Source organism: Heptranchias perlo, chromosome 5, assembly GCF_035084215.1.
Source record: "Heptranchias perlo isolate sHepPer1 chromosome 5, sHepPer1.hap1, whole genome shotgun sequence".
Classification (NCBI taxonomy): domain Eukaryota; kingdom Metazoa; phylum Chordata; class Chondrichthyes; order Hexanchiformes; family Hexanchidae; genus Heptranchias; species Heptranchias perlo.
The window spans coordinates 37,047,870-37,075,233 of NC_090329.1; the positions used below are offsets into that span (position 1 = coordinate 37,047,870).

Below are 27,364 nucleotides of genomic sequence, written 5' to 3' on the forward strand. Positions count from 1 at the left end.
GGGACAGTGCTGTCAACTCGAGAGAGAAGTCTTAACACTGCAGCCTGCTTTACTCATTTGCAACTGGGTTGAGAATAGATGGCCAGAGAATTTGAAACTAAGTGTTCTTACAGCAGTTTTCTCTCTCTTTCCTCTCCAACAGGTCTGTCAACTCGATTAGCATCATATTATAAAGGGAGTAAAGCAGCTGAATTTAATTTACTTGTCTTTTTATAGCTGATGAGTAGTGGCTTCAGTCAACCTATTTGAACTACAGATCCTCTCCTGTGGAGAGTTATAGTACCCTATGTGACATTTACATAATTACAAATGTTGATATGCTGTGATTTAACTACCATAAGTACAAATGCCACTTTTGATGGACTTTTTAGAGCAGACTGCATCCTTACATAGGAGAAATGCCAACCCCAAAGAGAAATTGAAGGCTTTTTAAAAAAAAAATGGAGCTTCCTCCTTTCATTTGTGATGTAGCCAATGATAATGAAGTGAAGATGGAAGAACAAAATTTTGAAAACTGAAATGAGAAAAATTGAAGAATTCCCACAGGCCTGAGAACATTTGAAATTTCAATATTTTGTCTCCTGGTTTTGTTCAGTTTGTTACAAACTAATGATAGGTGAGGTTAATTGAAGACTGCATACAAAACTGAAGAGACCCTAATAGCTGTCATTGATGACCTAATGAAAGCAATAGCTTCAATTTAGGCTGGTTTAAAGCAAGTTCTTGCAAACATGTGTAATGCAGCACAGTCACAAGCAGTTTTAAATCCATTTAAGATTTTCACAGAAAATAGATAGAATTACTTAATTTGATCCTCTAATCACCAGAATGCATTGTAATTAAAAACAAAAGTTGACTTTTGGACATTGTAAATCAGTTGCCCAATTAATTCAATAAAGCCACATACTTTGGAAAAGACACTTTAGGCATAGGTGGTAACCCAAGACAGATGGATGCTTCCAACTTTTTGGAGATGCTAATTTGAGTAGGGACCTGGGGTACGTAAAGCAACTAAAAGAAAGGGAGATTATTCACTATAGTTAGTTGCCCTCCATTCACCAAATGAAGACGACAACCACATTGAGTATTTCTCCCACCTTTCTTCAAGTATAATCTGACTGCTTTGGAGTTATCATTTGTCAGTGTAATACAAGGTTTTAAACTTATTCCATTTTGAGGGTTTCAGTGGTGGTACATTTTAAGTGATTAAGGAACATCACTGAATTGCCTCTGTCCTGTTAAAATCAGATGGAAATAGAGTGCAGGAGAGGAGGAAAGAAAATCTCATGATTGCTTGGTGTTATGTTCCATACCCCAGGCCAAATGCAATAGGCAGGTGCACATATTTAATGCATCTGCTGACTATATAAGTTCATATTCCAAGCTTATGGGTGAAGTATCCCATTATGCAAAGAGTAAGGATGACTGGACGTTTGCCTTTCAAGATCTATTTTTTTTAAATCCATTGTTCCTACCAATTCTCAATTGTATGAGTTTTTGAAGAGATGCATTTGATGCTTTAGATTACATTATCTCATTTGGATACTTATTTTGCCCTGCCCTGCAATGAACTGTTTAACTCTCATTTCGATGGGTAACTCTCTTAGTACCAAAGAAATATTTTTGAAAGAAATGAGTGTTTAATCAGTTTAATTCACAGTTTCAGTACTTGCATCTGCTTGCCATACTTAATTAACTTTAACTTTTTCTTTCCTAGCTCTTGGTATTATTGTCTCCACATTGTTGCCCTGTTGGTCATATTAGTATTGCCAATGAAGCCGAGACAAAAAGAAAATGAACAGAATCACTCAAAGCAAAAACGTCTCGAAGTGGAACATGTATTGGCCATGAACAGTTATTCTGCTATGAATAACAACTTAAATCAGATACCAAGACCATCATGAACACCAAGTGCATTTGAATGGGAGGTTAGGACTGCAAATAAATTCAATACCTTCTTTAACTACTGAGGGCATATTAAAGAGGGTACTGTGCTGTTGGACTTATGCAAAGTATTCTGAAGTGACAAAATACTTCAAATAAATTCTTTTTGAAATGCTACACAGAAGCAAAAACTCATTTATATTTAACAGAAAAGTGAAAAGTGAAGTGGAGGAAGAACAAAAGTAACCAGTGAACAGCTGCACTACCCAGACCACAAAAAGTTAGTTGGTATGGGAATAATCTCTACTATGCACACTACTTCAGTACGGAGATTACCAGTTTTCTTGCCCTCTATCAAAATGTTGCCTTCGAGAGCTTATTATAACCACACTTTTAGATAAGCCATGTAATTATGCTTTAGAAGGCCATGTAAAACCAATCAAACTATAATCTTTTGTACAAAACCAAAACGGTATGTGGTCCCAGATATGAGATGCTTTGTTCCATTTTCACTATTTCAAGGTAAAGTCTTGCCTGACAATGACTCAACCCAAAGAGCTGCAGTCGATCTGTGAAAATGAACATGACTTCAGTGTAATGAGATGATCACACATCTTGCTTCATTTTTTTAACCTAGAAATTCATGAGTTAACTTGATTGACCCTGTTTTGTTCTTGCATTCATTTATGAATCAGCTGACTCAAAAATAGAGATCTTTTTGTGCGCTATATGTCGGAAAAAGTCACATTTGGTAAGATTAATTAGTTCCCTTTTAAATGAAGATATCCATGTCCTCTCTTCCCCCATCCAGTTTTTTGGGAACTTTGGAAGAACATATGTGAGTTAAGCTATCCAAGACTACATTTACATTACAACTGTATCAGTGATAGAGATGTATAAATCCAGAGTCTGAGCCTGAGCTGGTTCCAGAGCAAAGGCTGCAAGACTCTTTCAGGGAGTTACTCATTACTCACTACCAGCTAATTGTTTTATGATATAATCCATTGAGTGAAGTTTAAAACAGCTCTTTTTAAACTTTTTTTCATTCATTGGGTGGGCTGAACATATAATGGTTTAGGACCTGAAGGGATGTGGCATCATGTGATTTACAGCATTGACTACTTCCACTGAAATAGATGCAAGTAAATAAACTAGTTGGTATATATTGTTCATTGGCAATCCAGTAGGTTAAAGTTGACAGCATAGCTTTCCTGACCAGATGGCATTGGTTGAAGTCCCACAGTTCTATAGCTGTGTTGCATTGGAGAGATAACGAGAACAAAATGTTGATTCCACTTCAGGGTAACTCTATTCCATTTGCTCTGTGTAATTACAGGAGTGGCATTGGCTCTTGAGCCCATGCAGTATGTTTGGGGGAGTGGAAGATAGAAGTGAAAGAAATTTAGTTTTTGAAAAAAACTTGCAATAGACTAGTACACTCTGCACTAAGTTAGGCACATAGAAAAATTACAAGATAATTTGTACAGAGATATTGACAAAAATTTAATTGTCAGGATAGCATATATTTGGAGTTTAAATTCATAGAAACTTGGAGGGTATGATATTTTAATTGAGATTTAGTTTTTTGCTTGTTGGGATTTTTTTTTTCTGCAGTTAGTATTCAAACCATAAATTGCATCAGGCATTTTAGAGGTCGCTTGCTTAGGAATTAGGAATTGAAGGGTTTGACTTCCAAGACTGTGAAATCTTTTGTAGTTAATTGCCCAGGTTGTTTTGTGGAGTGTTTGGGGAAGCTGCTCTTTCTACGGGAAGCCAGTCCCTCTGCTTGCAGTGTTAGCAACAGTCACTTGTCATTCATTTTACCTGATGTGGATTCATATCAATACTCTGCAATTATGTTGTGATGCCTTTTGTCTTTGTAAAATTACTATCTAGATGGGTAACCTCCTGCTAAATTCCAATGAGTATTTAAACAACTATCTGTAAAAGTCCAGCTTATTTTTTAAATTTAAGAAATTCTTGATGTTTTTTTAAAAAAAACACAACTGAACGTTGCAAAATTTGCCATTATTGTTGTACTGTCCACTGTTTAACATGTGCATTATCGTTTGATTTTCACAGGTCAAAAATACCAATCATGCAGTCACAGAAATTTACACCTGTATCTGATTTATTCTATAGTGCCCGTAGTTTGTGTTCTGACTCTAATGACCAGTTTTTTTCAATTGGCTGCACATTGTTCCGTCCATGTGACCTGCTGCTCTTCATGATCATCTGTAGCGATCAATACAGAGCATTCTATTTTTAAATGTATGTTTTCCAAACAAAAGACCTGTGGAATAGGTCCCTTCACCCCCGCCTCCCCCCACCACAAATGAAGAATTTGCTTACGTGCAATAATCTCTCTCCAATATTGTCCTTGATAGTAGATTTATAAAAAGCATGTCTCACTGGAGACGTGTTGAGTGGGAATTTTTAAAAAAGTTTTGTCAGGGATCCATGAATACATAGAAGTTACAACACAGAAACAGGCCATTCGGCCCAACAAGTCTGTCGACTCTGAGCAAATAGTTCTATTCACGTTTACCCACCCTATATCCATATCCCTTCATTATCCTTTCCTTCATCCACCTATCCAATCTAATCTTGAATGTTGACATAGTTTCTGCCTCAACCACTAATCCTGGAAGTGAATTCCACAGCCTCTCAGCACTTCTTTATAGATTCTCCTGCCCCTGTTCTAAATCGCTTACATTTAATCTTGTATCTGTGGCCTCTTGTACTAGACTCTTCCACTACTGGAAATAGTCTGCCTCATTATCCTACCCCATCCTTTCTTAATTTTAAACATTTCTATCGTTTCGCCCCGTACTCTTCATTGTTCCAACAAAAAAAAAACAGTTTTACAAATCTTAATTGTATTTCTTCATACCAGGCAGCATCCTAGTGAATTGGCATTGTACCATATCTAAAGCTTCAATATCGTTCCTCAATTGTGGAATCCAATACTGCACACAGTACTCTAACTGAGGTCTTAAGATTTTATATAAGCTCAGCATTACCTCTTGGCTTTTATATTCCATTTTCTTTTACAGCCTTATTAGCTTGAGATGCTGCCTTTAATGTCCTGTGAACCTGTACATCCACATCCATCTGCTCTTCCAAAGCACTGAGCCTACTTACATTGAGTATAATTACTGCTATTTGTTTACCAAAATGCATCACCTCACACTTAGTGACATTGAATTTCATCTAACAATTTTTTTAAACCCATCTTTCCTCTCCATTTTATCTATCTCTTTGCAGCTTCATTTAGTCTTCAAATAATTAACTATACCACCTATTTTGGTATGATCTGCAAATTTTGACATTACTCCCTCTAGGCCTATAATCAAATCATTGATTATATACAGTGAACAGAAGAGATCCAGAACTGATCCTTGAGGGACACTACTACCCACTTCCCAACACTCTGAAAAACTTCCCTTAACTCCTGCCCTCTGTTCTCCCTTCCAACCAATTTTTAATTCAGTTTGTTATCCTCTCCCTAACTCAATACCCCTTAATCTTTTGTAGTAATCTCATGTGTGGTGCTTTGTCAGAGGCTTTCCTAAAGTGCATATACACTGCATTTCTTGCATCTACCATGTCTGTTACCTCCTCAGAATTTTGAGTTTTGTCTAGCACAATAGTCCCTTTTGAAATCTGTGTTGGCTACTTCGGTCTATTTTCTCCATGTAGATGTAAAGACATTCAAATTTCCCTACCACAGGTGTTAAGCTAACTGGTCTGTAATTACCCATATTAGTTCTGCCTCCTTTTAAATCAGTACTACATTGGCCAACCTCCAGTCCTCTGGCACACATCCACACTAAATAGAGCCCTGAATGGTGTGATATAGTAAATTGTGACAGTGGATGCACAATGCAGCTCTCAAGTCATGGACCTACATCTGAATCCATGCTCGTAATAAAATGGCTTCAGTGTCATTAGTTGAGCAACCAGTAGTTGAAGCGCTATCCTGTACTCCATTTATATTAGATCTGCCACTAATGCAACATTCCAAACTGGTAACAAATCTGCAATGGGTTCATGTGGCCTTTGGCTTCTTGGAGACCCATCTGAAGAGCTGGTTTCAGGACATCAAAGCCTCTAGTGATGGTGCTACTGTAAACTGATGTGATATGGACACCAAGGACAGACAGCTAATGTGATTGTTGCCAGGCTGAGTGACAGGAGGGGTCCTATCCTCCTCTGTACAGGAAATAAAGTGGTTTCTCAACCAGTCACCTGTATTTTTTAGTTTGCCCAGCTATTGGTTAAGTTGGCAGAGAAAAAAACTTCCAAATCAACTGCACACGTGGAAACCATGACTGCTTGGGCATGTGCAGTTTTTAAACCTTTGATACGTTTTTCTTTTTCATTTGTGAAGTCATTGTGGTTTAAAATGTTTGGGATAATTTTTTTCTTAAGTAGCCCTGATTGTGAGATTGTTTTTTAAAAAAGTGTCAAAACTATTTTTAAAAAAAAGTAAAGCAAAATTACAAGAGTTCTGATTTTATTTTATGTAGTCACCTTAGCTTTAGTTTGGGTAATGTTCTTTACATTCTATTTGTAACATATCGTGGAGTTACACTATCAAAATAAAATCTCTCAACAAACCGGATATGCCACAGTCAGTTTGTATAATCTTTTTTAATAGATGGTTTATGTTATAGACTTCCCCATTCTTTCCTCTTTCTCCCCCCTCCCCCCGCCCCCCCCCACCCCGTCACCCCAAACCAGTTGTAGTTAGGTTTTTGGATCAACTGCTGTTAAATAGAGCAGGTCATTTATATCCTATGTTATGAATCCTATCTAGAATTGAGTGATATGAGTATATGGGCAATAAACATTCTTCTTGAATCCTTTCTGATTTTTAAACAGTTTCTGGTGTCAACTTTGTAGCTTTTTTTATAACAGAACACTTCCACTTTTACAGGATCAACAAGAAAACTTAGTACTTGAAATTGTTGCAAGTACTAAATGGAAAATTCATTTCTAAATTGATATGAGCATTAACATTGTTAAAATGTGAGCTCTCGAAACTATGCATGTCCTGAATAATTAAGGCTGCTCTTACAAACATCGTCAAAATACTCTCGACAACCACAGGTAGTCATTAATTAAGGTGGGGTTCATAGCTGTGAGAAAAAATATTTTCTGTCAGTTTGCCTCTGAGCTAGTTCACTAAGATAATTAGTAATGTATAGGAAGTTCAATGTGAAATGTTACTGAGCACAGAATATTTGGTAGCTATTTCTTTAACAGATAATGTCAGGCCCTAAATAGGATCATTTAGCAAAAGGATATATTCTGAGGTGTAGTTTATCTGAAACAATATGGGAGTAATATCAGAAATCAAGAAACTTAACAAAAAAAAATTGTTGAGCGCCTTTATATTGAGCTTTCCCACAGTGGGGCTGTCTAACATAATAAGTGACTGGTTCTAAGTAGGAGGCATAAATGTGTAACAGCAAATTACAAAAAAGTCGAGAATCATGCTTTTCTACGAAGCTAGACAAATACAGTAACATACACTATCACCACTACTTATAATGTATCTGGTGCATTCTTTGTACATTGAATGCTTGTTTCAAAAGCACTTTTTGAGAAGGTTAAGCATAATCTAAGTTCCTTGTTTCATTCTTTTTAACTCGCCTAAGTTTCAACATTCTGGGCTCAGCCATAGATGCTTAGGTGATATGAATATTAAGACTATTTAAGGCAGAGTAATGGTAGGATTTTTATTCCATGTATATGTACCATTGCACTGTAATTAATGGTATATTTGGTGTATCAAGTTTACAAGTTTTAAATATTTGTATTTAAACTTTGCATTGTCCAGACAAAGTGTTGAACTGAATTTAAAATTCATTCTAGTGCAATTCAGTTCAGAAAAATGGTTCAATTTTTTTCAATGTATAAGTTGAAATATTAGATTCCTATTAAGTCATTTCTTTAAAAAAAAACACTACTCTGGATCTCGTAATTTGTTTTTGGACTTGACCACTATAAATGCATTTGGACTGGTTTCATAAATGATTTCAACAAGGAGGAGAACCCTTTTCCAACACTGATTTTTTGAAAAATGTGTTTAGCGGCTAAATTATAAACAATTTTATTTTTCCATTAATATGATATTAAACATAGTTTCTTGTTCCAGTTGAAAGAAATGTTCAGTGGCTGTGTGCTTTTAACAATCTTTCATTGCATGCTTAAACTGAATATGATCACCAAAATATGCCTTTCCAGTTTTCACAATGTTGTCTTTTAATTCTTGTAGCAAAATTATAGTACAATATTTTTGGACAAATTTTAATTTGTTTATTGAAATGTGCAAAATATTTTGTCCTTGTAATCTACAGGGAAAAAAACTTTAGTGAAGTGCTGCACTGATGTCATTGCAAAGATTTTTCACCTTTGTATAGTGTGGCAGTTATTTTTGATGTTTTTTTGATACATGCCAGCTGTTCAAGTGACTGTAACTTCATATAAAGTGGTGTTTCATTTGTGATTATCAAAATTTGATTAAAAAAATTAAGAATTTGTGTTGCTTCAAAAAAAATGTTTCCTTGCAGTCAAGAGTTGTGTAACTTGCTATGTGAATTGATAGAATTTTGACGTGCCTTAGTGCCATTATAATGAACGTCATTGCCACTAATTTGAGGAGCGGGGGGGGCGGGGAAGAGAGGAATGTATTTATGAATCTTGTGGCTATTATGATTGATGAAATTATAGGCTGTATGATAAGCTCTTGCTGCTCTGTGGATAATGTCTTGCAACATAAAATCCAATTTTGGAATTCATATTGAAAGTCATTTAATGTAGTGAATTGGTGGGAGTTAATGCCACAGAAGTAGAAAATTAGAAATTGACTAATGCATAGAATGGACCAAATTAAGAGCAATAACAACTTTGTTTTTAAATACATAACTGCATTTGGTACAAAACTGAAGTAGAGTTTAACTATACTTGCATAGACAGCAAATTCTGGTCAGTTCATGTAATGATTGGCAGGGATGAGGGTGCAGCATTTGGAAGAATTGTGTACAATTTGCTGCCTCCAGCCCTGACTGACTAAGAACGTCACAATCAGACTGGGTTCAAATCCCTTTTTTGCTATTGGACAATTTTTAAAAAGGAAAAGTAATTAAAACTTTTCTCCCAGTAATACATTATCTGTTGCTGCTGGGATATAGGAGCTTTAAAGTATCAAGAAAAATGATTCATTCTCAAAAATGGTAAATAGAGAGTAGTTTTCAACAAAATTGAACAAATGTCCTTTTACTTTTCGAGATGAAAGAATGCAATGCTGCATTCATTATAGATTCCAAAAAGCTGGGCAAATAAAATGTCAAATCACTTTTTTGTGGGGGGTGGGGGAGAGAAATATGTCTGTTGACTAGAAAATAAATCTTATCTTCAACTTGTATTTCCCTTCAGGCTTTCATGAACATATGTTTCCCCCCCACTCCCCTAACGAGTGAGCGAATTCTGGGTGTTCATATAGCTTACGTTACACAACAACTTGCATCTATGTAATACCTTTAACACAAGAATGTCAGATGGTACTTCACATAAGCATGAGGAAAATGGACACAAACTAGACTGGAGAGATCTGGAGGAGTGACTAAAAGCTTGGTAGAAGAGAAGGATTTTGACAAGGTTTCAGAGGAACAGAGAAGTCTAGAAGAAATTACATAAGAATAATAAATAGGAGCAGGAATAGTTCATACGGCCCCTCAAGCCTGCTTCGCCATTCAATCAGATCATGGCTCATTTTCAACCTCAACTCCACTTTCTTGCCTGATCCCTGGATTCCCCTAGAGTCCAAAAATCTATCATCTCAGCCTTGAGTATATTGCAGAGGGCTGGACCTAGATAGCTGGAGCTCTGTGAGGCAGAGGGTGGGGAGAGAGGCACAAAAGGCCAGAGTCAGATAAGTGGAGTGTTTTGGGGAGGAGGAAGGAGGAGACTGCAGAGATAGGTTGACGTGAGGGATTGAAAGAAGAGAATAGGTCAACAAACCCCTAGTGATGCGCGAGTGGGAATTAGTGCAGGATGCATACAGCCTACCTGGCTCTCTCTTTGAGGTGCTCCATGAAACCGACCCTCTTGACCAAACCTTTGGTCACCTGTCCTAATAGCTCTTTTGACTCGGTTGGTCTTTGATTATGCTCCTGTGAAATGCCTTGGGATGTTTTACGATGTTAAAGGTGCTGTATAAATGCAAGTTGTTGTTGGATAGGTCACTGAAACCAGTGTGCAATAGCAGTAAAGAAAGCATCCTATGGTGTTTAGTCAGAGAGATAGTGGAAGTCTTGAAGTGATAATTAATTTGTGTGCAGTACTAGTCATCTCCACCTAGAAATGAATGGTGGGAAACATGGAAATGACAAAAATGCTGAACAAATTTTTTTTCAGTCTTTATGGTAGAGGACACTAAGAATATCCCAACACTGGACAAACAGGGGGCTCTGGGGTGGGAGGGGGGGGAGCTAAATACGATTAAAATCACTAAGGAATTGGTACTCAGTAAAATAATGGGACTCAAGGCGGATAAATCCCCTGGATCTGATGGCTTACATCCGAGGGTCTTGAGGGAAGTGGCAGTAGGGATTGTGGATGCTTTGGTAATTTTCCAAAATTCTCTGGACTTGGCAAAGGTCCCGGAAGATTGGAAAACTGCTAATGTAACACCCTTATTTAAAAAGGGTAGTAGGCAGAAGGCTGGAAATTATAGACCAGTTAGCCTAACATCTGTGGTGGGTAAAATTTTGGAGTTTATTATTAAGGAGACAGTGGCAGAACATTTGGATAAACATAATTTAATAGGACAAAGGCAGCATAGCTTCACGAAGGGGAAGTCATATCTGACAAATTAGCTTGAGTTCTTTGAGGACATAACGTACAGGGTGGATAAAGGGGAACCAGTGGAGGTAGTGTATTTAGACTTCCAGAAGGCATTCAACAAGGTGCCACATAAAAGATTATTGCTCAAGATAAAGAATCACTGGATTGGGGGTCATATTCTGGCATAGGTGGAGGACTGGTTATCTAACAGGAAGCAGAGAGTTGGGATAAATGGTTCATTCTCGGACTGGCAACCAGTAGCCAGTGGTGTTCCGCAGGGGTCTGTGCTGGGTCCCCAACTCTACAATCTATATTAACTATTTGGAGGAGGGGACCGAGTGTAACATATCAAAGTTTGCAGATGATACAAAGATGGGAGGGAAAGTGGAGAGTGAGGAGGACATAAAAAAACCTACAGGGGGATTTAGACAGGCTGGGTGAGTGGGCGGAGATTTGGCAGATGCGATACAATATTGGAAAATGTGAGGTTATGCACTTTGGCAGGAAAAATCAGAGAGCAAGTTATTATCTTAAAGGCGAGAAACTGGAAAGTACAAAGGGATCTGGGGGTCCCAGTGCAAGATGATCAAAAAGTTAGTATGCAGGTGCAGCAGGTGATCAAGAAGGCCAACGGAATGTTGGCTTTTATTGCTCGGGGGATAGAATATAAAAACAGGGAGGTATTGCTGCAGTTATATAAGGTATTGGTGAGACCGCACCTGGAATACTGCATACAGTTTTGGTCTCCATACTTAAGAAAAGACGTACTTGCTCTCGAGGCAGTACAAAGAAGGTTCACTCGGTTAATCCCGGGGATGAGGGGGCGGACAGATGAGGAGAGGTTGAGTAGATTGGGACTCTACTCGTTGGAGTTCAGAAGAATGAGAGGCGATCTGATTGAAACATATAAGATTGTGAAGGGGCTTGATCGGGTGGATGTGGTAAGGATGTTCCCAAGGATGGGTGAAACTAGAACTAGGGGGCATAATCTTAGAATAAGGGGCTGCTCTTTCAAAACTGAGATGAGGAGAAACTTCTTCACTCAGAGGGTAGTAGGTCTGTGGAATTTGCTGCCCCACGAAGCTGTGGAAGCTACATCATTAAATAAATTTAAAACAGAAATCGACAGTTTCTTAGAAGTAAAGGGAATTAGGGGTTATGGGGAGCGGGCAGGAAATTGGACATGAATTTAGATTTGAGATTAGGATCAGATCAGCCATTATCTTAATGAAAGGCGGAGCAGGCTCGAGGGGCCGATTGGCCTATTCCTGCTCCTATTTCTTTGGTCATTAAAAATGCCTATTTAAGAACATATCAAACTGTGTCTAGTGTCCGTGACATCACACTTAAGTGTCACATTTCAAGGTGACATACCTCTGTGGGGCAAAAGTGATTGGTTAAAATAAGGGCTTACCAGTTAAGTTATGAATTAAAGAGGACTGGGAGAGACCAACATAGAACCTTACAGCACTGAAGGAGGCCAGCTTGCTGTGCCTGTGTCAGCTCTTTGAAGGAGCTGTCCAATTTAGTCCCACACCCCAGCTTTCTCCCCAAGTACATATCCAATTGCCTTTTGAAAGTTCCTATGGAATCTGCTGCCACCACCTTTTTCAGGGAGTGTTTTCCAGATCTTAACAACTCTCTGTGAAAAAAATTCTCCTTGCTTCCCCTCTAGATTTTTTGCCTATTATTTTAAATCTATGACCTCTGGTTACCAACTCAATTGTCAGTTTCTCCCGACTTGCTCTATCAAAACCCCTCTTAATTTTGAATACCTTTATTAGGTCTCTCTTAGAGCAGAGAAGGTTAAGAAGAACAATCCCAACTTCTCCATTCTCTCCACATACCTAAAATCCTTCATCGCTTGTATCATCCTGGTAAACCTTCTCCAAGACTTTGACATCCTCCCTAAAGTGTGGTGCGCAGATTTGTATACAGTACTCTAGCTGAGGCCTAACCAGTGATTTGTAAAGGCTTAGCATAACTTCCTTTTTTTTTGTATTTAATGCCCCTATTTACAAAGCCAAGTACCCCATATGCTTTATTAAGTGCCTTACCAACTTGCCTTGCCACCTTTGAAGATTTGTGAATATGCACCCCCAGGTTGCTCTGTTCTTACATCCCCTCAAATTAGTGCCATTTAGATTATACTGCCTCTCCATGTTGTTCCTCCCAAAGTGCATCATTTCACACTGATTTGCATTAAATTGCATCTGCCATGTGTCTGCCCATTTCACCAGTCAGTCTATGTCCTCCTGAAGTCTGCTACTATCCTCCTCACAAAACTTGGCAACATAGTAAATAGTATCATCTGCAAACATCAAAATTGTACTCCCTATACCCAAGTCCAGGTCATTTACATATATAAAAAAAAAGCAATGGTCCTCGTACCAATCCCTAGGGGGACCCCACTGCATACTTCTCTCCAGTCAAAAAACATCCATTCACCACTACTCTCCACCTCCTATTCCCATAGCCAATTGCATACCCAAGTGACCATTGCCCTTTTAATACCATGTGCTTCTATTTTCTGAATAAGTCTGTTATGTGCTCCTTTCAAAAGACATTTTATAAGTCCATATATACATTTACTGCACTACCTTCATCAACCCACTCTGTTAGTTCATCAAAGAACTTAATTAGGTTAGTCAGACACTTTGCCGTTAACAAATCCATGCTGGCTGTCCCATATTAATCCATGCTTCTACAAGTGAGAATTAATTTTCTCCTTGACGATGGTTTCTAGTAGTTTTCCCACCACTGACGTTAGACTGACTGGCCTGTATTTACCAGGTTTATCCCTCCTTTTTTGAATAGGGGTGCAACATTTGTGATCCTCCAGTCCTCTGGCACCACTCCCATATGCAAGGAAGATTGAAAGATTGTGGTCAGAGTTTCTGCTATCTCCGCCCTTCCCTCAGCAACCTAGGAGGTATCCCAGCTGGACCGGGTGTCTTGTTAACTTCGAGTGGTGCCAACCTATTTAGCACCTCCTTCCAATCTATTTTTATCCTATCCAATATCTCTACTTCCTCCTCCTCCTCCTCCTACTGCAACATTAACTCCATCCTCTTTTTTGAAGACCGATGCAAAGTACTCAATCAGTACCTTAGTCATGCTCTCTGCCTCCACAAGAAGATTTCCTTCTTTGTCCCTAATTGACCCCATTATTCCTTTAACTATCCTTTTACTTTTTTATGGTTATAAAAGGTTTTTGGGTTCCCATTTGTTATTAGAATCATAGAAGTTTACAACATGGAAACAGGCCCTTCGGCCCAACATGTCCATGTCGCCCAGTTTATACCACTAAGCTAGTCCCAGTTGCCTGCACTTGGCCCATATCCCTCTATACCCATCTTACCCATGTAACTGTCCAAATGCTTTTTAAAAGACAAAATTGTACCCGCCTCTACTACTGCCTCTGGCAGCTCGTTCCAGACACTCACCACCTTTTGAGTGAAAAAATTGCCCCTCTGGACCCTTTTGTATCTCTCTCCTCTCACCTTAAATCTATGCCCCCTCGTTATAGACTCCCCTGCCTTTGGGAAAAGATTATGACTATCTACCTTATCTATGCCCCGCATTATTTTATAGACTTCTATAAGATCACCCCTAAACCTCCTACTCTCTAGGGAAAAAAGTCTCAGTCTATCCAACCTCTCCCTATAAGTCAAACCATCAAGTCCCGGTAGCATCCCAGTAAATCTTTTCTGCACTCTTTCTAGTTTAATAATATCCTTTCTATAATAGGGTGACCAGAACTGTACACAGTATTCCAAGTGTGGCCTTACTAATGTCTTGTCTTGTATAACTTCAACAAGACATCCCAACTCCTGTATTCAATGTTCTGACCAATGAAACCAAGCATGCTGAATGCCTTCTTCACCACCCTATCCACCTGTGACTCCACTTTCAAGGAGCTATGAACCTGTACTCCTAGATCTCTTTGTTCTATAACTCTCCCCAACGCCCTACCATTAACGGAGTAGGTCCTGCCCAATTCGATCTACCAAAATGCATCACCTCACATTCATCTAAATTAAACTCCATCTGCCATTCATCGGCCCACTGGCCCAATTTATCAAGATCCCGTTGCAATCCTAGATAACCTTCTTCACTGTCCACAATGACACCAATCTTGGTGTCATCTGCAAACTTACTAACCATGCCTGCTAAATTCTCATCCAAGTCATTAATATAAATAACAAATAACAGCGGACCCAGCACCGATCCCTGAGGCACACCGCTGGTCACAGGCCTCCAATTTGAAAAACAACCCTCTACAACCATCCTCTGTCTTCTGTCGTCAATCCAGAAGATTATTCTCTAATCTTTTCTCATATTCTATCTTTGCCCTTCTTAAAACCCTTTTGAATTTCCCCTTGCACTCTGTGTTCTCCCTGGTTTTCTATTCTGTACCTGTCATTTGTCATGAACCTGCTTTTTCTGTTTTATTTTAACCTCTATATTTCCTTTGTCATCCAGGGAGCTCTAGCTTTGGATGCCCTATCTTTCCTCCTTATGGATGCCTGAACTATCTCCACCTTGAAGGCTGCCATTGCTCATTTACTGCTTTCTTGGCCAGTCTTTGTTTCCAGTCCACCTGTGCTAGATCCCTTCTCAAATCACTGAAATTGGCTCTCTTCCAGTTGGGTATTTTCACCTTTGATTTTTCTTTGTCCCTTTCCATAGCAACTTTAAGCCTAATTATATTATGATCATTATTACCCAGATGTTCTCCCATTCCACTTGTCCTACTTCATTCCCTCGAACTAGATCCAGCAGTGCTTCCTTCATCGTTGCGCTAGAAACATACTGATTAAGAAAGTCCTCCTGTACACATTTGAGGAATTTTTCACCCTTTTTGCCTGTCTCTCTTTTTTTTTTCCTAGTCTTATATTATGGTAATTGAATTCCCCTATTGCTGCTCTATTATTTTTACATTTCTCTGAAATTTGTCTGCAGATTTGCTCCTCTATCTCCTGCTCACTATTTGGGAGTCATTACTGGGTGTTCACTAATGTAACAGCTCCTTTTCTGTTCCTTTAACTCTAATCAAATAGATTCAGTCTTTGAGCCTTCTACTATCTCATCCCTCCATAGAACTGTAATATTTTCCTTGATCAATACTGATACCAACCCCCCCATCTCCCACCCCTTTTATCCTTCCCTCTCCCTCCTGAATACATTGTAGCCAGGAATGTTTAGTTCCCATGTTTAAGCTAGATCTCCATTATAGCCACTACATCATAACCCCATGTGGCAACTTGTCTGCACCTCAGCAATCTTATTTGTAACACTCCTCACATTAACACACACGCATTCCAACACCATGCTAGTCTGCTTTGCTTTTTCCTTCCATTTAATTCCTGCTGTTTCTACACTATTCTTTATTCTGTTGCTGTTTGTCCCTCCTAGTTTTCTATGCACCTTGTCTCCTCTCTGCTGCTACGTCCTGGTTCTCCATCTCCTGCCAAATTAGTTTAAACCCTTCCCCACAGCACTAGTTAACCTCCCTGCAAGGACATTGGTTCCAGCTCTGTTGAGGTACAACCCGTCGGACTTGTACATTCGCCCTCCCTCTTGCACCATTTCTCCAGCTATTCGCTATCCTCTATCTTCACTATCTTCCTGTTTCTGTACTCACTAGCTGGTGGCACTGGGGATAATCTAGAGATTACCACCTTTGAGATCCTGTTCTTCAATCTTTTTCCTAGCTCCTCAAACTCTGCCTGAAGGACCTCAACCCTTTTCCTACCTATGTCATTGGTTTCAACATGGACCATGACTTCTGCCTGTTCGCCTTTGCCTCGCAGAATGTCCTGCACCCATTCAGTGAAATCCTTTACCCTGGGACCAGGGAGGCAACACGCCATTCTGGACTCATGTCTGTGGTTGCAGAAACGCCTGTCTCGCCCCCCGACTATTGAATCCCCTATAACAACTGCATTTGTACACTTTGTGCCCCCCCCCCACCCCTGTGCAGCTGAGTCTCCCAAGATGCTGTGGATTTGCTCCTGACTGCACTCCCCCGACCTCTCCTCACTTGTATTCCACACTGAACATAAGACTGTAAGAAATACGAGCAGGAAGGCCCCTCGAACCTGCTCTGCCATTCAATAAGATCATGGCTGATCTTCTACCTCAACTCCACTTTCCCACCCTATCTCCACATCCCTTGATTCCCTAAGACATCGATCTCAGTCTTGCATCTACTCAATGACTCAGAATCCATAGCCCTCAGTGGAGAATTCCAAAGATTCACAACCCTCTGCAGAGAGAAATTTTTCCTTATCTGCCTTAAATAGCTGCCCCCTTATCTTGAGACTGAATACCGGTTTGTGAGCGTTACACATCCAGAGGATTTCTGCACTGCCTGCCTGTTCCTCCTAATCTGCCTGTTGGTCACCCACTCTCTCGCCTCCTGAACTCTCTAGCTGTGGGGTGACCACCCCCTGAAATGTGCTATCCATGAATCTCTCAGCTTCCTGTATGTATTGTAGTGACAACAGCTGCCCCATAAGCTCTGAAATTCTGAGCTCGAGCTCGAGCAGTTGGCTGCATTTCCTGCATATGTGGTTTTCCAGGACACACACACTGTTCTGGAGTTCCCACGTGGTACAGGATGTGCAGGCGACAGGCATTTAGCTTTGAGGCTATTTAACTGTTTAGCCAAACACTAAAACATTAACATTCTAACCACTAACAACTAAAAAAAATCGTTCACCTGACGAAGGGGGAAGCCTCCGAAAGCTTGTGAATTTAAAATAAAATTGCTGGACTATAACTTGGTGTTGTAAAATTGTTTACAATTGTCAACCCCAGTCCATCACCGGCATCTCCACATCATAACTAAAAAAAAAACACATCACGAAAAATAATAACCACCAAAAACACTAACTAATAAACTAAATACTTATCTGTAACTTACTTCTGCGGCTCCTTGTGTTGTGATGTCACTTTTTGTTTTTTTGGTCTGTTTTGGTGTCTCTGCTCCGCTCCCCCGCCTCCTCACCCCGGGCCGGGTCTCCGCTCCCCCACCTCCTCACCCCGGGCCGGGTCTCCGCTCCCCCACCTCCTCACCCCGGGCCGGGTCTCCGCTCCCCCGCCTCCTCACCCCGGGCCGGGTCTCCGCTCCCCCGCCTCCTCACCCCGGGCCGGGTCTCCGCTCCCCCGCCTCCTCACCCCGGGCCGGGTCTCCGCTCCCCCGCCTCCTCACCCCGGGCCGGGTCTCCGCTCCTGCGCTTCTTTAACAGTGTTAGAATAATGAGAAGTTCAAAAATAGGAGGGATCAGACGGGAGAAATGCAAGGCTGACTAAGGTGGGTTTGGAGTGCATATGCGTAAATTCACAGAGTGTGGCAAATAAGATTGGTGAGCGGCAGGTATATGCCACATGGGATTATGATAAATTGGCAATAACAGAGACCTGGCTGAAATATGGGAGGATTGGGAACTTAATATTCCTGGCTACAATGTATTCAGGAAAAATAGGGAAGGAAATAAAGGAGGTGGGTGGCAGTATTGATCAAATATACTACTATAGCCCTGGAATGGGATGATATGCTTGAGGGTATAAAGAGAGAATCTCTTTGGGTAGAGTTAAGGAACAGAACAGCTGTTACGCTGCTGGGAATATACTATAGGCCACCAAATAGTGGGAAGGAGATAGACGAGCAAATTTGCACACAAATTTCAGAAACATGCAAGAACAATAGAATACTGATAATGGGGCACTTTAATTATCTTAATATAGACTGGGAAAATAACAGTGTAAAGGGCAAAGAGGGGGAAGAATTCCTGAAATATGTACAAGAGAGCTTTCTTAATCAGTATGTTTTCAGCACAACAACTTGCATTTGTACCTTTTAACGTGAAATGTCCCAAGACGCATCACAGGACCGTTATCAAACAAAATTTGACACTGAGCCACATGAGATATGAGGACAGGTCAAAGAGGTAGGTTTTAACGAGCACCTTATAGGAGGAGAGAGAGAGATAGAGAAGTGGAGAGGTTTAGGGAGGGAATTCCAGAGCTTAGGGCCTAGGCAGCAGTAGGTACAGATGCCAATGGTGGAGCGATGAAAATCAGATGCGCAAAAGGTCATTATTGGAGAAGCGCAGAAATCACGGAGGGTTGTAGGGCTGGAGGAGGTTACAGAAATAGGGAGGGGCGAGGCCATGGAGGGATTTGAAAACAAGGATGAGAATTTTAAAATCGATGCTTTGCCGGACGAGGAGCAAATGTAGGTCAGCAATCACAAGGGTGATGGGTGAACGGGACTTAGTGCGAGTTAGGATATGGACACCAGAATTTTGGATGAGCTCAAGTTTATGGAGGGTGGAAGATGGGAGGCTGGCCAGGGGAGTATTGGAATAGCCGAGTCTAGAGGTAACAAAGGCATGGATGAGGGTTTCAGCAACAGATGAGCTGAGGCAAGGATGGGGATGGGCAAGACGGAGACAGAAAGAACAAGAAAGGAAGCAGTGCTGGATCTAGTTCTGGGGAATGAAGTTAGGCAAGTGGAGCATGTTTTAATGCGAGAGCATTTGGGAAACAGTGATCACAATATCATTAGGTTTAGAGTAGTTATGGAAAAGGACAAGGAAAAATCAAACATAAAAATATTAAACAGGAGGGGGGTTAATTTCAGTGAGTTGAAAAGGTATCTGGCCCTGGTGGATTGGAATCAAAGATTGGCAGGTGAAACAATAAATGAGCAATGGTAGGCCTTCAAAGAGGGGATAGTTCGGGTAGAGACTAGACACATTCCCATGAGAGGGAAAGGAAGGGCATCCAAAGCTAGAGTTCCTTGGATGACTAAAGGTATGGAGATTAAAATAAAACAGAAAAAGGAGGCTTATGATAAATGCAAGGTTCATAATGCAGTAGAGAACCAAGCTGAGTAATAACGGTCGGCTGAAGGTACAACAAGCAATTAGGAAGGCAAATGGTATGTTGGCCTTTATTGCAAGGAGGTTGGAGTACAAGAGTAAGGAAGTCTTACTACAATTGTATAGGGCTTTGGTGAGACCTCACCTGGAGTACTGTGTACAGTTTTGGTCTCCTTATCTAAGGAAGGATATACTTGCCTTAGAGACAGTGCAACGAAGGTTGACTAGATTAATTCCTGGGATGAGAGGGTTGTCCTATGAGGAGAGATTGAGTAGAATGGGCCTATACTCTCTGGAGTTTAGAAGAATGAGTTAAGAAAGCAAAAACCCTCAACTCATTTAAAAAGTACTTGGATATGCCCTTGAAGTGTTGGAAAGTGGGATTAAGCTGGATAGCTCTTTTTTGGCCGGCACAGACATGATGGGCCGAATGGCCTCCTTCTGTGCCATAACTTTCTATGATTCAATGACTGAGAGGTGATCTCATTGAAACATATAAGATTGTGAGGGGGCTTGACAGTGTCGATGCTGAGAGGTTATTTCCCCTCGCTGGAACTAGGGGGCATAATCTCAGGATAAGGGGTCGGCCATTTAAGACTGAGATGAGGTGGGAAAGTAGAGTTGAGGTCGAAGATCAGCCATGATCTTATTGAATGATGGAATAGGATCAAGGGGCCGTATGGCCTATTCCTGCTCTTATTTCTTATGTTCTAATATAGAAAATGCAGAGGAGAACTGCAAAAGGAAATAAGAGGGGCAAAGAGAGCGTATGAGCGGGTAATATAAAAGGGAACACTAATGTCTTTTATAAACATATGGATAGTCAAAAGATGGGTGGAGCTAATTAGGGACCAAAAAGGAGATCATCTTGTGGAGGCAGAGGGCATAGCTGAGGTACTGAATGAGTGAGTATACTGCATCTGTCTTCACAAAAGAAGAGGATGCTGCCAATGTCACAGTAATGGAGGAGGTAGTAGAGAAATTGGACAGGATAAAAATAGATAAAGAGGAGGTACTTAAAAGGTTGACGGCACTCAAAGTAGAAAAGTCACCTGGTCTGGATGGGATGCATCCTAGGTTACTGAGGGAAGTAAGGGTGGAGATAGAGGAGGCTCTGGCCACAATCTTCCAACCCTCCTTCGATATGGGAGTGGCGTCAGAGGACTGGAGGATTACAAATGTTACATCCCTGTTTTAAAAAAAGGGGAGGGGGATAAACCAGTTGACTACATGCCAGTCAGCCTAATGTCAGTGGTGGGGAAACTTTTAGTGGCAATAATCCAGGACAAAGTTAATTGTCACTTGAAAAAAGATGGGCTAATCAATGACATCCAGCATGGATTTGTTAATGGCAAATAGTGTTTGACTAACTTGATTGAATTCTTTGAAGTAATAAAGTGGATTGATGAGGGTAGTGCGGTTGATGTGTATATGGACTTTCAAAAGGCGTATGATAAAATACCATATAATAGACTTTTTAGCAAAATTGAAGCCCATGGGATTAAAGGGACAGTGACAGCGTGGATATGAAATTGGCTAAGGGACAGAAAGCAGAGAATAGTGGTGAACAGTTGTTTTTCAGTCTGGAGGGAAATGTACAGTGGTGTTCCCCAGGGGTCAGTATTAGGATCACTGCTCTTTTTGATATATATTAATGACCTGAACTTGAGTATACACTGCATAATTTCAAAGTTTGCAGATGACACGTAACTCGGAAATGTAGTAAACAGTGAGGAGAATAGTAGCAGACTTCAGGAGGACATAGACTGGTGAAATAGGCAGACACGTGGCAGATGAAATGAAATGCAGAGAAATGTGAAATGATGCATCTTGGAAGAATGAGGAGAGGTAATATAAACTAAATGGTACAATTTTAAAATGGGTGCAGGAACAGAGAGACCTGGGTGTTTCCGTAAAGAAATCTTTGAAGGTGACAGGACAAATTGATAAGGCTGTGAAAAAGTTTACGGGATCCTTAGCTTTGTATATAGAGGCATAGAGTACAAAAGCAAGGAAATTATGCTAAACTTTTATAAATCGCTGATTAGGCTTCAGCTGGAGTATTGTATCCAATTCTGGGCATCACACTTTAGGAAGGATGACAATGCCTTACAGAGGGTGCAGAAGAGATTTACTAGAATTGTGCCAGGAATGAGGGACTTCAGCTATGTGGAGAGACGAGAGAAGCTGGGGTGTTCTCCTTATAGCAGAGAAGATTAAGAGATTTAATAGAGGTGTTCAAAATCATGAAGGGTTTTAATGGAGTAAATAAGGAGAAAAGGGTCGGTAACTAGAGGACATAGATTGAAGGTAATTGGCAAAAGAGCCAGAGGTGAGATGAGCAACTTTTTAACACAGCGAGTTATTATGATCGGGAATGCACTGCCTGAAAGGGCGGTGGATACAGATTCAATAGTAATTTTCAAAAGGGAATTGCATAAATACTTAAAGGAAAAATGTGCAGGACTATGGGAAAGAGCAGGGGAGTGGTTCTAATTGGATAGCTCTTACAAGGAGCCGACACAGGCACAATGGGCCGAATGGCCTCCTTCTGTGCTGTATCGTTCTATTATTCTATACAAAAACTTGAGAAAATCTCCTTTATGAACTATTACTGCAACAGGGTTAGGAAAAAGATTTGCTTAAATAAACATATTTACACTCAGAAACTTCTCCGAACTTTAATAATGGTACAGTCCTATAAAATTCTAGTTACTTTCATTGCTCCCGGAAGTTTTCATCTGCAGTGATTTTTTTTTCAATACATAGGAGTGAAGGTCCTGCGTGCTCTGTGAATAGCTAGTCTTGCTGTTAACCATAAAAGAATGATTTGTAGGCACAAATACTGGGGGAGTTATAGCTCGCTGCCTTGTTGAGTTTCTTTAATTGAGAGTGATGTCTCTGGGGTTCCCCGTGAAATCAAGATTCAACTTTCTGAGACAGGCTCAGGCTTCAGGATGAAAAGATGGGAGGCATTTTGAACACAGAAAATGCTGCTTTATTAGTTAGCTTAACTGTTTTCTTGCAAATTTTGTAATGGTTTTGCCTTTGTTGCAAACATTTCTAGTGCTATGTACTCTGCTTAGGAGAGAAAGCAAGATGACAGTGAAAGCTTTTCCAAAAAATACTTGGTGATTTTATTTGCTCCCCCTGTTCTTCCTTTATTGGTTGATTTTGCTATCTGCTGCAGCACGATGTGTTGTCTTCACATGTTGGTAGTTTTCCTAGTCATGTTCCTTATTTGTGATTTATTTCTTCACTATCTCTTTAGCTGTGACTTGTTGCTTTTTATGAAAATGTAATTTTGGCCAATCGTTTAAGTATGACAAATTTACATATATGAAGTATGATGGAAGTATGACTGACAAAACATGCACAAGAGGAAAAGTTTATATATTTTGGCACATTTTCCATGGCCTTGCTTAAATCAGAGGGTGTGCTGTTTCATAACAAAAGCCTTAAACAATGAAATGCAGAATGTATTCCAGTTAGGGGGAGCGATTTGTTGAGGTATAACATCTTGTGAAATCCAGATTTTTCACTTGAGCGCAACTTTCCTGCTCAGTTTGTCCACTGATCGGTTCTTTAATTTTAATCAACAGCATGTTCTAAAGTGCTGGCATTGGTATTCTATTTCAACCTGAGGGAAGTTTCCAGTTGATTATAACAAGTGTTTGTACCTGTAGTACGTACTCTGCAGTCATTAAATCCACACTGAATTTTAAAACTGCTGGTGGGCTGAGCGCGTGCAGCCACCTGATGCAGTAACCAGTGGAAACTTCTGTTCAATGTTGGGGAAGGTCGAGAGAAGCAGAATACTGGCATTTTAAAGCATATTGAATAGAATGCTGGTGAGAGGAAAAATTTACTGGGAGTGCGAGAAAAGTATCTTTTTGCAACTGTAAGATGTAATTTTCTCTGCAACAGCCCCATGATTTTTGTTGAATCAAATCAGTTAATCGTCAGTGATATTGCTCATGGACAAAAATTGGGGGGGTGGGGGGTGGAGATGAACAAGTATGCCTCTTTCCTTTTGTGTGTCTGTCTCTCACACATATTCTCTGGAAATCTGTTTTTTTTTCAGTAAATGAACTGCTTTTCCGGAAGAAACTTCTCAAAGTTCCAAACTTCACACTTTATCTTCTTGTTGTGAAGTTTTTTAGGAAAACCAAATTCAATTATTGCTCTCTGGCTTTCTTTGCCTTCTACTGCAGATTTCCTGCAGAGTGTAATACTGATGCATAAGCGATTGGTGATGGGGAGCTTGGAGAGAAAGATGGAATGAGAAACTTGAAACGTTCAAGGGCAGGATATGGTATGTTGAAGGAGGGTGAGAGAATGTATTTTTGTGATCAAGAATCTATATATTCTGTACATCTATGTATGTAATTTTTTTATTACTAGCAAATCTCCTGTGGTATTGCTCAAGTCACGAGTGTGATGGATTACTCACCGCTCACTCGGATGGGTACAGCTGCAAAAACACTCAAAGCTCAGCACCATCAAAGACAGAGCAGTTCACTTGATGTACACCCCTGCCATTGGGCTCAATATTCACCACTCCTGCCATCACTGTGGCTGCAGTATGTACTATCTACAGGATGCACAGCAGAAACTATCCACGTTATGTCACAGCATCTCTCTCCTGTGACCCATACCACTAAAATGGGCAAGAGTTGCAATATTGTGAGAACATAGTCACCTTCAAGTTCCCCTCCAAATCACACACCATTCTCATTGGACATATATCACCATTCCTACATCGTTGCTGGGTCAATATTCTGGAATTCGCTACCAAACATTGCAGTTCAAGAAGCCCACTGCCACTTTTTTTTTAAGGGTGACTGGGAATGGCCTCACATTGAGTTTTTTTTACCATTTTTCCGGAGTACATTTCGGATAAAATTACATTTCAATGTTAGGTTTTGAAAGTATGTTCATACTTTTTTTTTTAAAAAAAGAACTGCCATGATAGGTGGTTAAAATACTAATGGACAAGGTATTGAAATTGTTTCCCCATAAGTAATTCATTTGCCTGTCTTGGTAGTCAATAAGTACCTTACACCGAGGGACGTCCTGGGTGCTTGACAATTGTTGTTTGGCATAGACCATTGGGTCATGAATACTGAGATAAAAGCAGGTTTTTAAACCAAGTTGCAAGGGGAAGTTTTTGCCAGATTCAGAATCATAGAATCTTACAGCACAGAAGGAGGCCATTCGGCCCATTGTGCCTGTGCCGGCTCTTTGAAAGAGCTATCCAATTAGTCCCACTCCCCTGCTCTTTCCCCATAGCCCTGCACTTTTCTCCCCTTTCTAAGTATTTATGCAATTCCCTTTAGAAAGTTACTATTGAATCTGCTTGCACTACCATTTCAGGCAGTGCATTCCAAATCATAACAACTCACTGTGTTAAAAAAAAAATTCTCATCTCACCTCTGGCTCTTTTGCCAATTACCTTAAATCTGTGTCCTCTGGTTACCGACCCTTCTGCCAGTAGAAACAGTTTCTCCTTATTTACTCTATCAATGCAGGAGTGTAGTTGCAGGTTATGTTGTTCGTCAAGCAAGATAACCTACTGACAGTTCTGACGAAAGGTCATCAATCTGAAATTTTAACCATATGTTTCACCTTAGATGCTGCCTGACCTGCTGAGTGTTTCCAGCATTTTATATTTTTATTTCACATTTCCAGCATCTGCAGTATTTTGCTTTGTTTTATTAATACATTTTCTACGCATATTATACATTCCTTATTTGGTCACACCTGCAGCTGCCATTGCTACCACTAGACGGAGCTTCATACCAATAACTACAGCAAAACTGATGTACGCTGTCCAAATTGGCTTGTACTTAATTTTCGATGGCAATGCCACATTCACTACTACTATCAGAAAATTCATTGGGGAGGCGAATAAACATTTGCTCATGCTGCCCCTATGTTAGCCTGTGATTCTGCCATAGTGTGACTTCATTTCAACGTCGTCTCACTCAGGCTCCTTCACAAATATCTGTGCAGATGGGCTCAATAGCGGTTTCTGCAGGCAACAGAGATAGGTCACTGCGCAGATGCCAACTCAGATCTTGCACAATGCATCGCTAATAATCCCCATATCTGCAAAACTCTAACCCCCTATCTCTATCCTAATTCCTCAACCCTAACCATAATTCCCCCAATCCTCACTCTAACCCCCAATCATAATGTCCTGAATCCTAACGCTGCTGATCCTGACCCTAACCCTCAATTCTAACCCCCAATCCCTAACCACAAATCCCAAATGTAATCCCAATCATAACCCTAACTCCAGTCCTAACTCTAAACCCCCAATCCTGAAGCGAACACCCTGATCCTAGCACCCAATTCTAACACCCTCAAACTTAAGCCCCCCAATCCTCACCCTAAAACCCCCCTCAATTCTAGCTGTAACCCCCAATCCTAACCTTTAATTCAGGGGGTTTTAAATCTTCAGAATTCTCTACCCCAAGGGGCTGTGGCTGCTCGTTCCTTGAATATATTCAAAACTGAGATGGACAGATTTTTGGACTCTAGGGGAATCAAGGGATATGAGGATAGGGCGGGAAAGTGGAGTTGAGTTCGAAGATCAGCCATGATCTTATTAATTGTAAACAATTTTACAACACCAAGTTATAGTCCAGCAATTTTATTTTAAATTCACAAGCTTTCGGAGACTTCCTCCTTCCTCAGGTAAATGTTCAGGAGCTCCTTGAAGCCTACGCATTTATACATTTCGAACAATACATGGTGTTTACAGAATGCCCCTGCAACTGCCCGTTGCCAAGGCAATCACCGTGTTCAGACAGAGAGGTGTCACCTGCAGAACCCCCGAATACACATTCAACAAAAAAACAAACAGGAAAAAAAACAGAGAGAGGCAGAAACATCCGGAAGGCAGAGAAAGCCAGCAAATGACCCATTATATTAAAAACAGATAACATTTGTTCGCTGGTGGGGTAACGTGTAGCGTGACATGAACCCAAGATCCCGGTTGAGGCCGTCCTCATGGGTGCGGAACTTGGCTATCAATTTCTGCTCGACGATTTTGCGTTGTCGTGTGTCATACAGAACAGAACAGACTATTGCAAAGAAGCATACCGACAACTGGACAACCAGGAACACTACAGACGGTTACCCGCAGATCCGACCAAAGAACACACCCACCAGCTCAACAAACTGATCAAGACCTTCGATCCAGACCTTCAAAGCATCCTACGCATTCTCATCCCACGTAATCCCCGCGTGGGAGACTTCTACTGCCTCCCAAAGATACACAAAGCCAACACACCCGGACGTCCCATCGTATCAGGCAACGGAACCCTGTGTGAGAACCTCTCTGGATACATCGAGGGCATCCTGAAACCCATCGTACAGGGAACCCCCAGCTTCTGTCGCGACACTACAGACTTCCTACAAAAACTCAGTACCCACGGACCAGTTGAACCAGGAACACTTCTCACCACGATGGACGTCTCGGCACTATACACCAGTATCCCCCACGATGACGGCATCGCTGCGACAGCATCAATACTCAACACCAACAACAGCCAATCTCCGGAAGCCATCTTACAACTCATCCGCTTCATCTTGGATCACAATGTCTTCACCTTCGATAACCAGTTCTTTACCCAAACACACGGAACAGCCATGGGGACCAAATTCGCACCCCAATACGCCAACATTTTCATGCACAAGTTCGAGCAGGACTTCTTCACTGC

The 27,364-nt window shown here is 40.6% G+C and overlaps 1 protein-coding gene across 1 annotated transcript in view; it reads left to right on the forward strand.

The window, feature by feature from the left end:
• mboat2b (membrane bound O-acyltransferase domain containing 2b) overlaps nucleotides 1-8,433 on the forward strand; it is a 116,429-nt gene extending 107,996 nt beyond the window's left edge. Inside the window, exon 13 of the mRNA XM_067984234.1 lies at nucleotides 1,718-8,433. Within this exon, the coding sequence (XP_067840335.1) occupies nucleotides 1,718-1,904 (187 nt within the window). The 3' untranslated portion in view covers nucleotides 1,905-8,433. The remainder of the gene's footprint in view (nucleotides 1-1,717) is intronic.
• The last annotated feature ends 18,931 nt before the right edge of the window (nucleotides 8,434-27,364 follow it).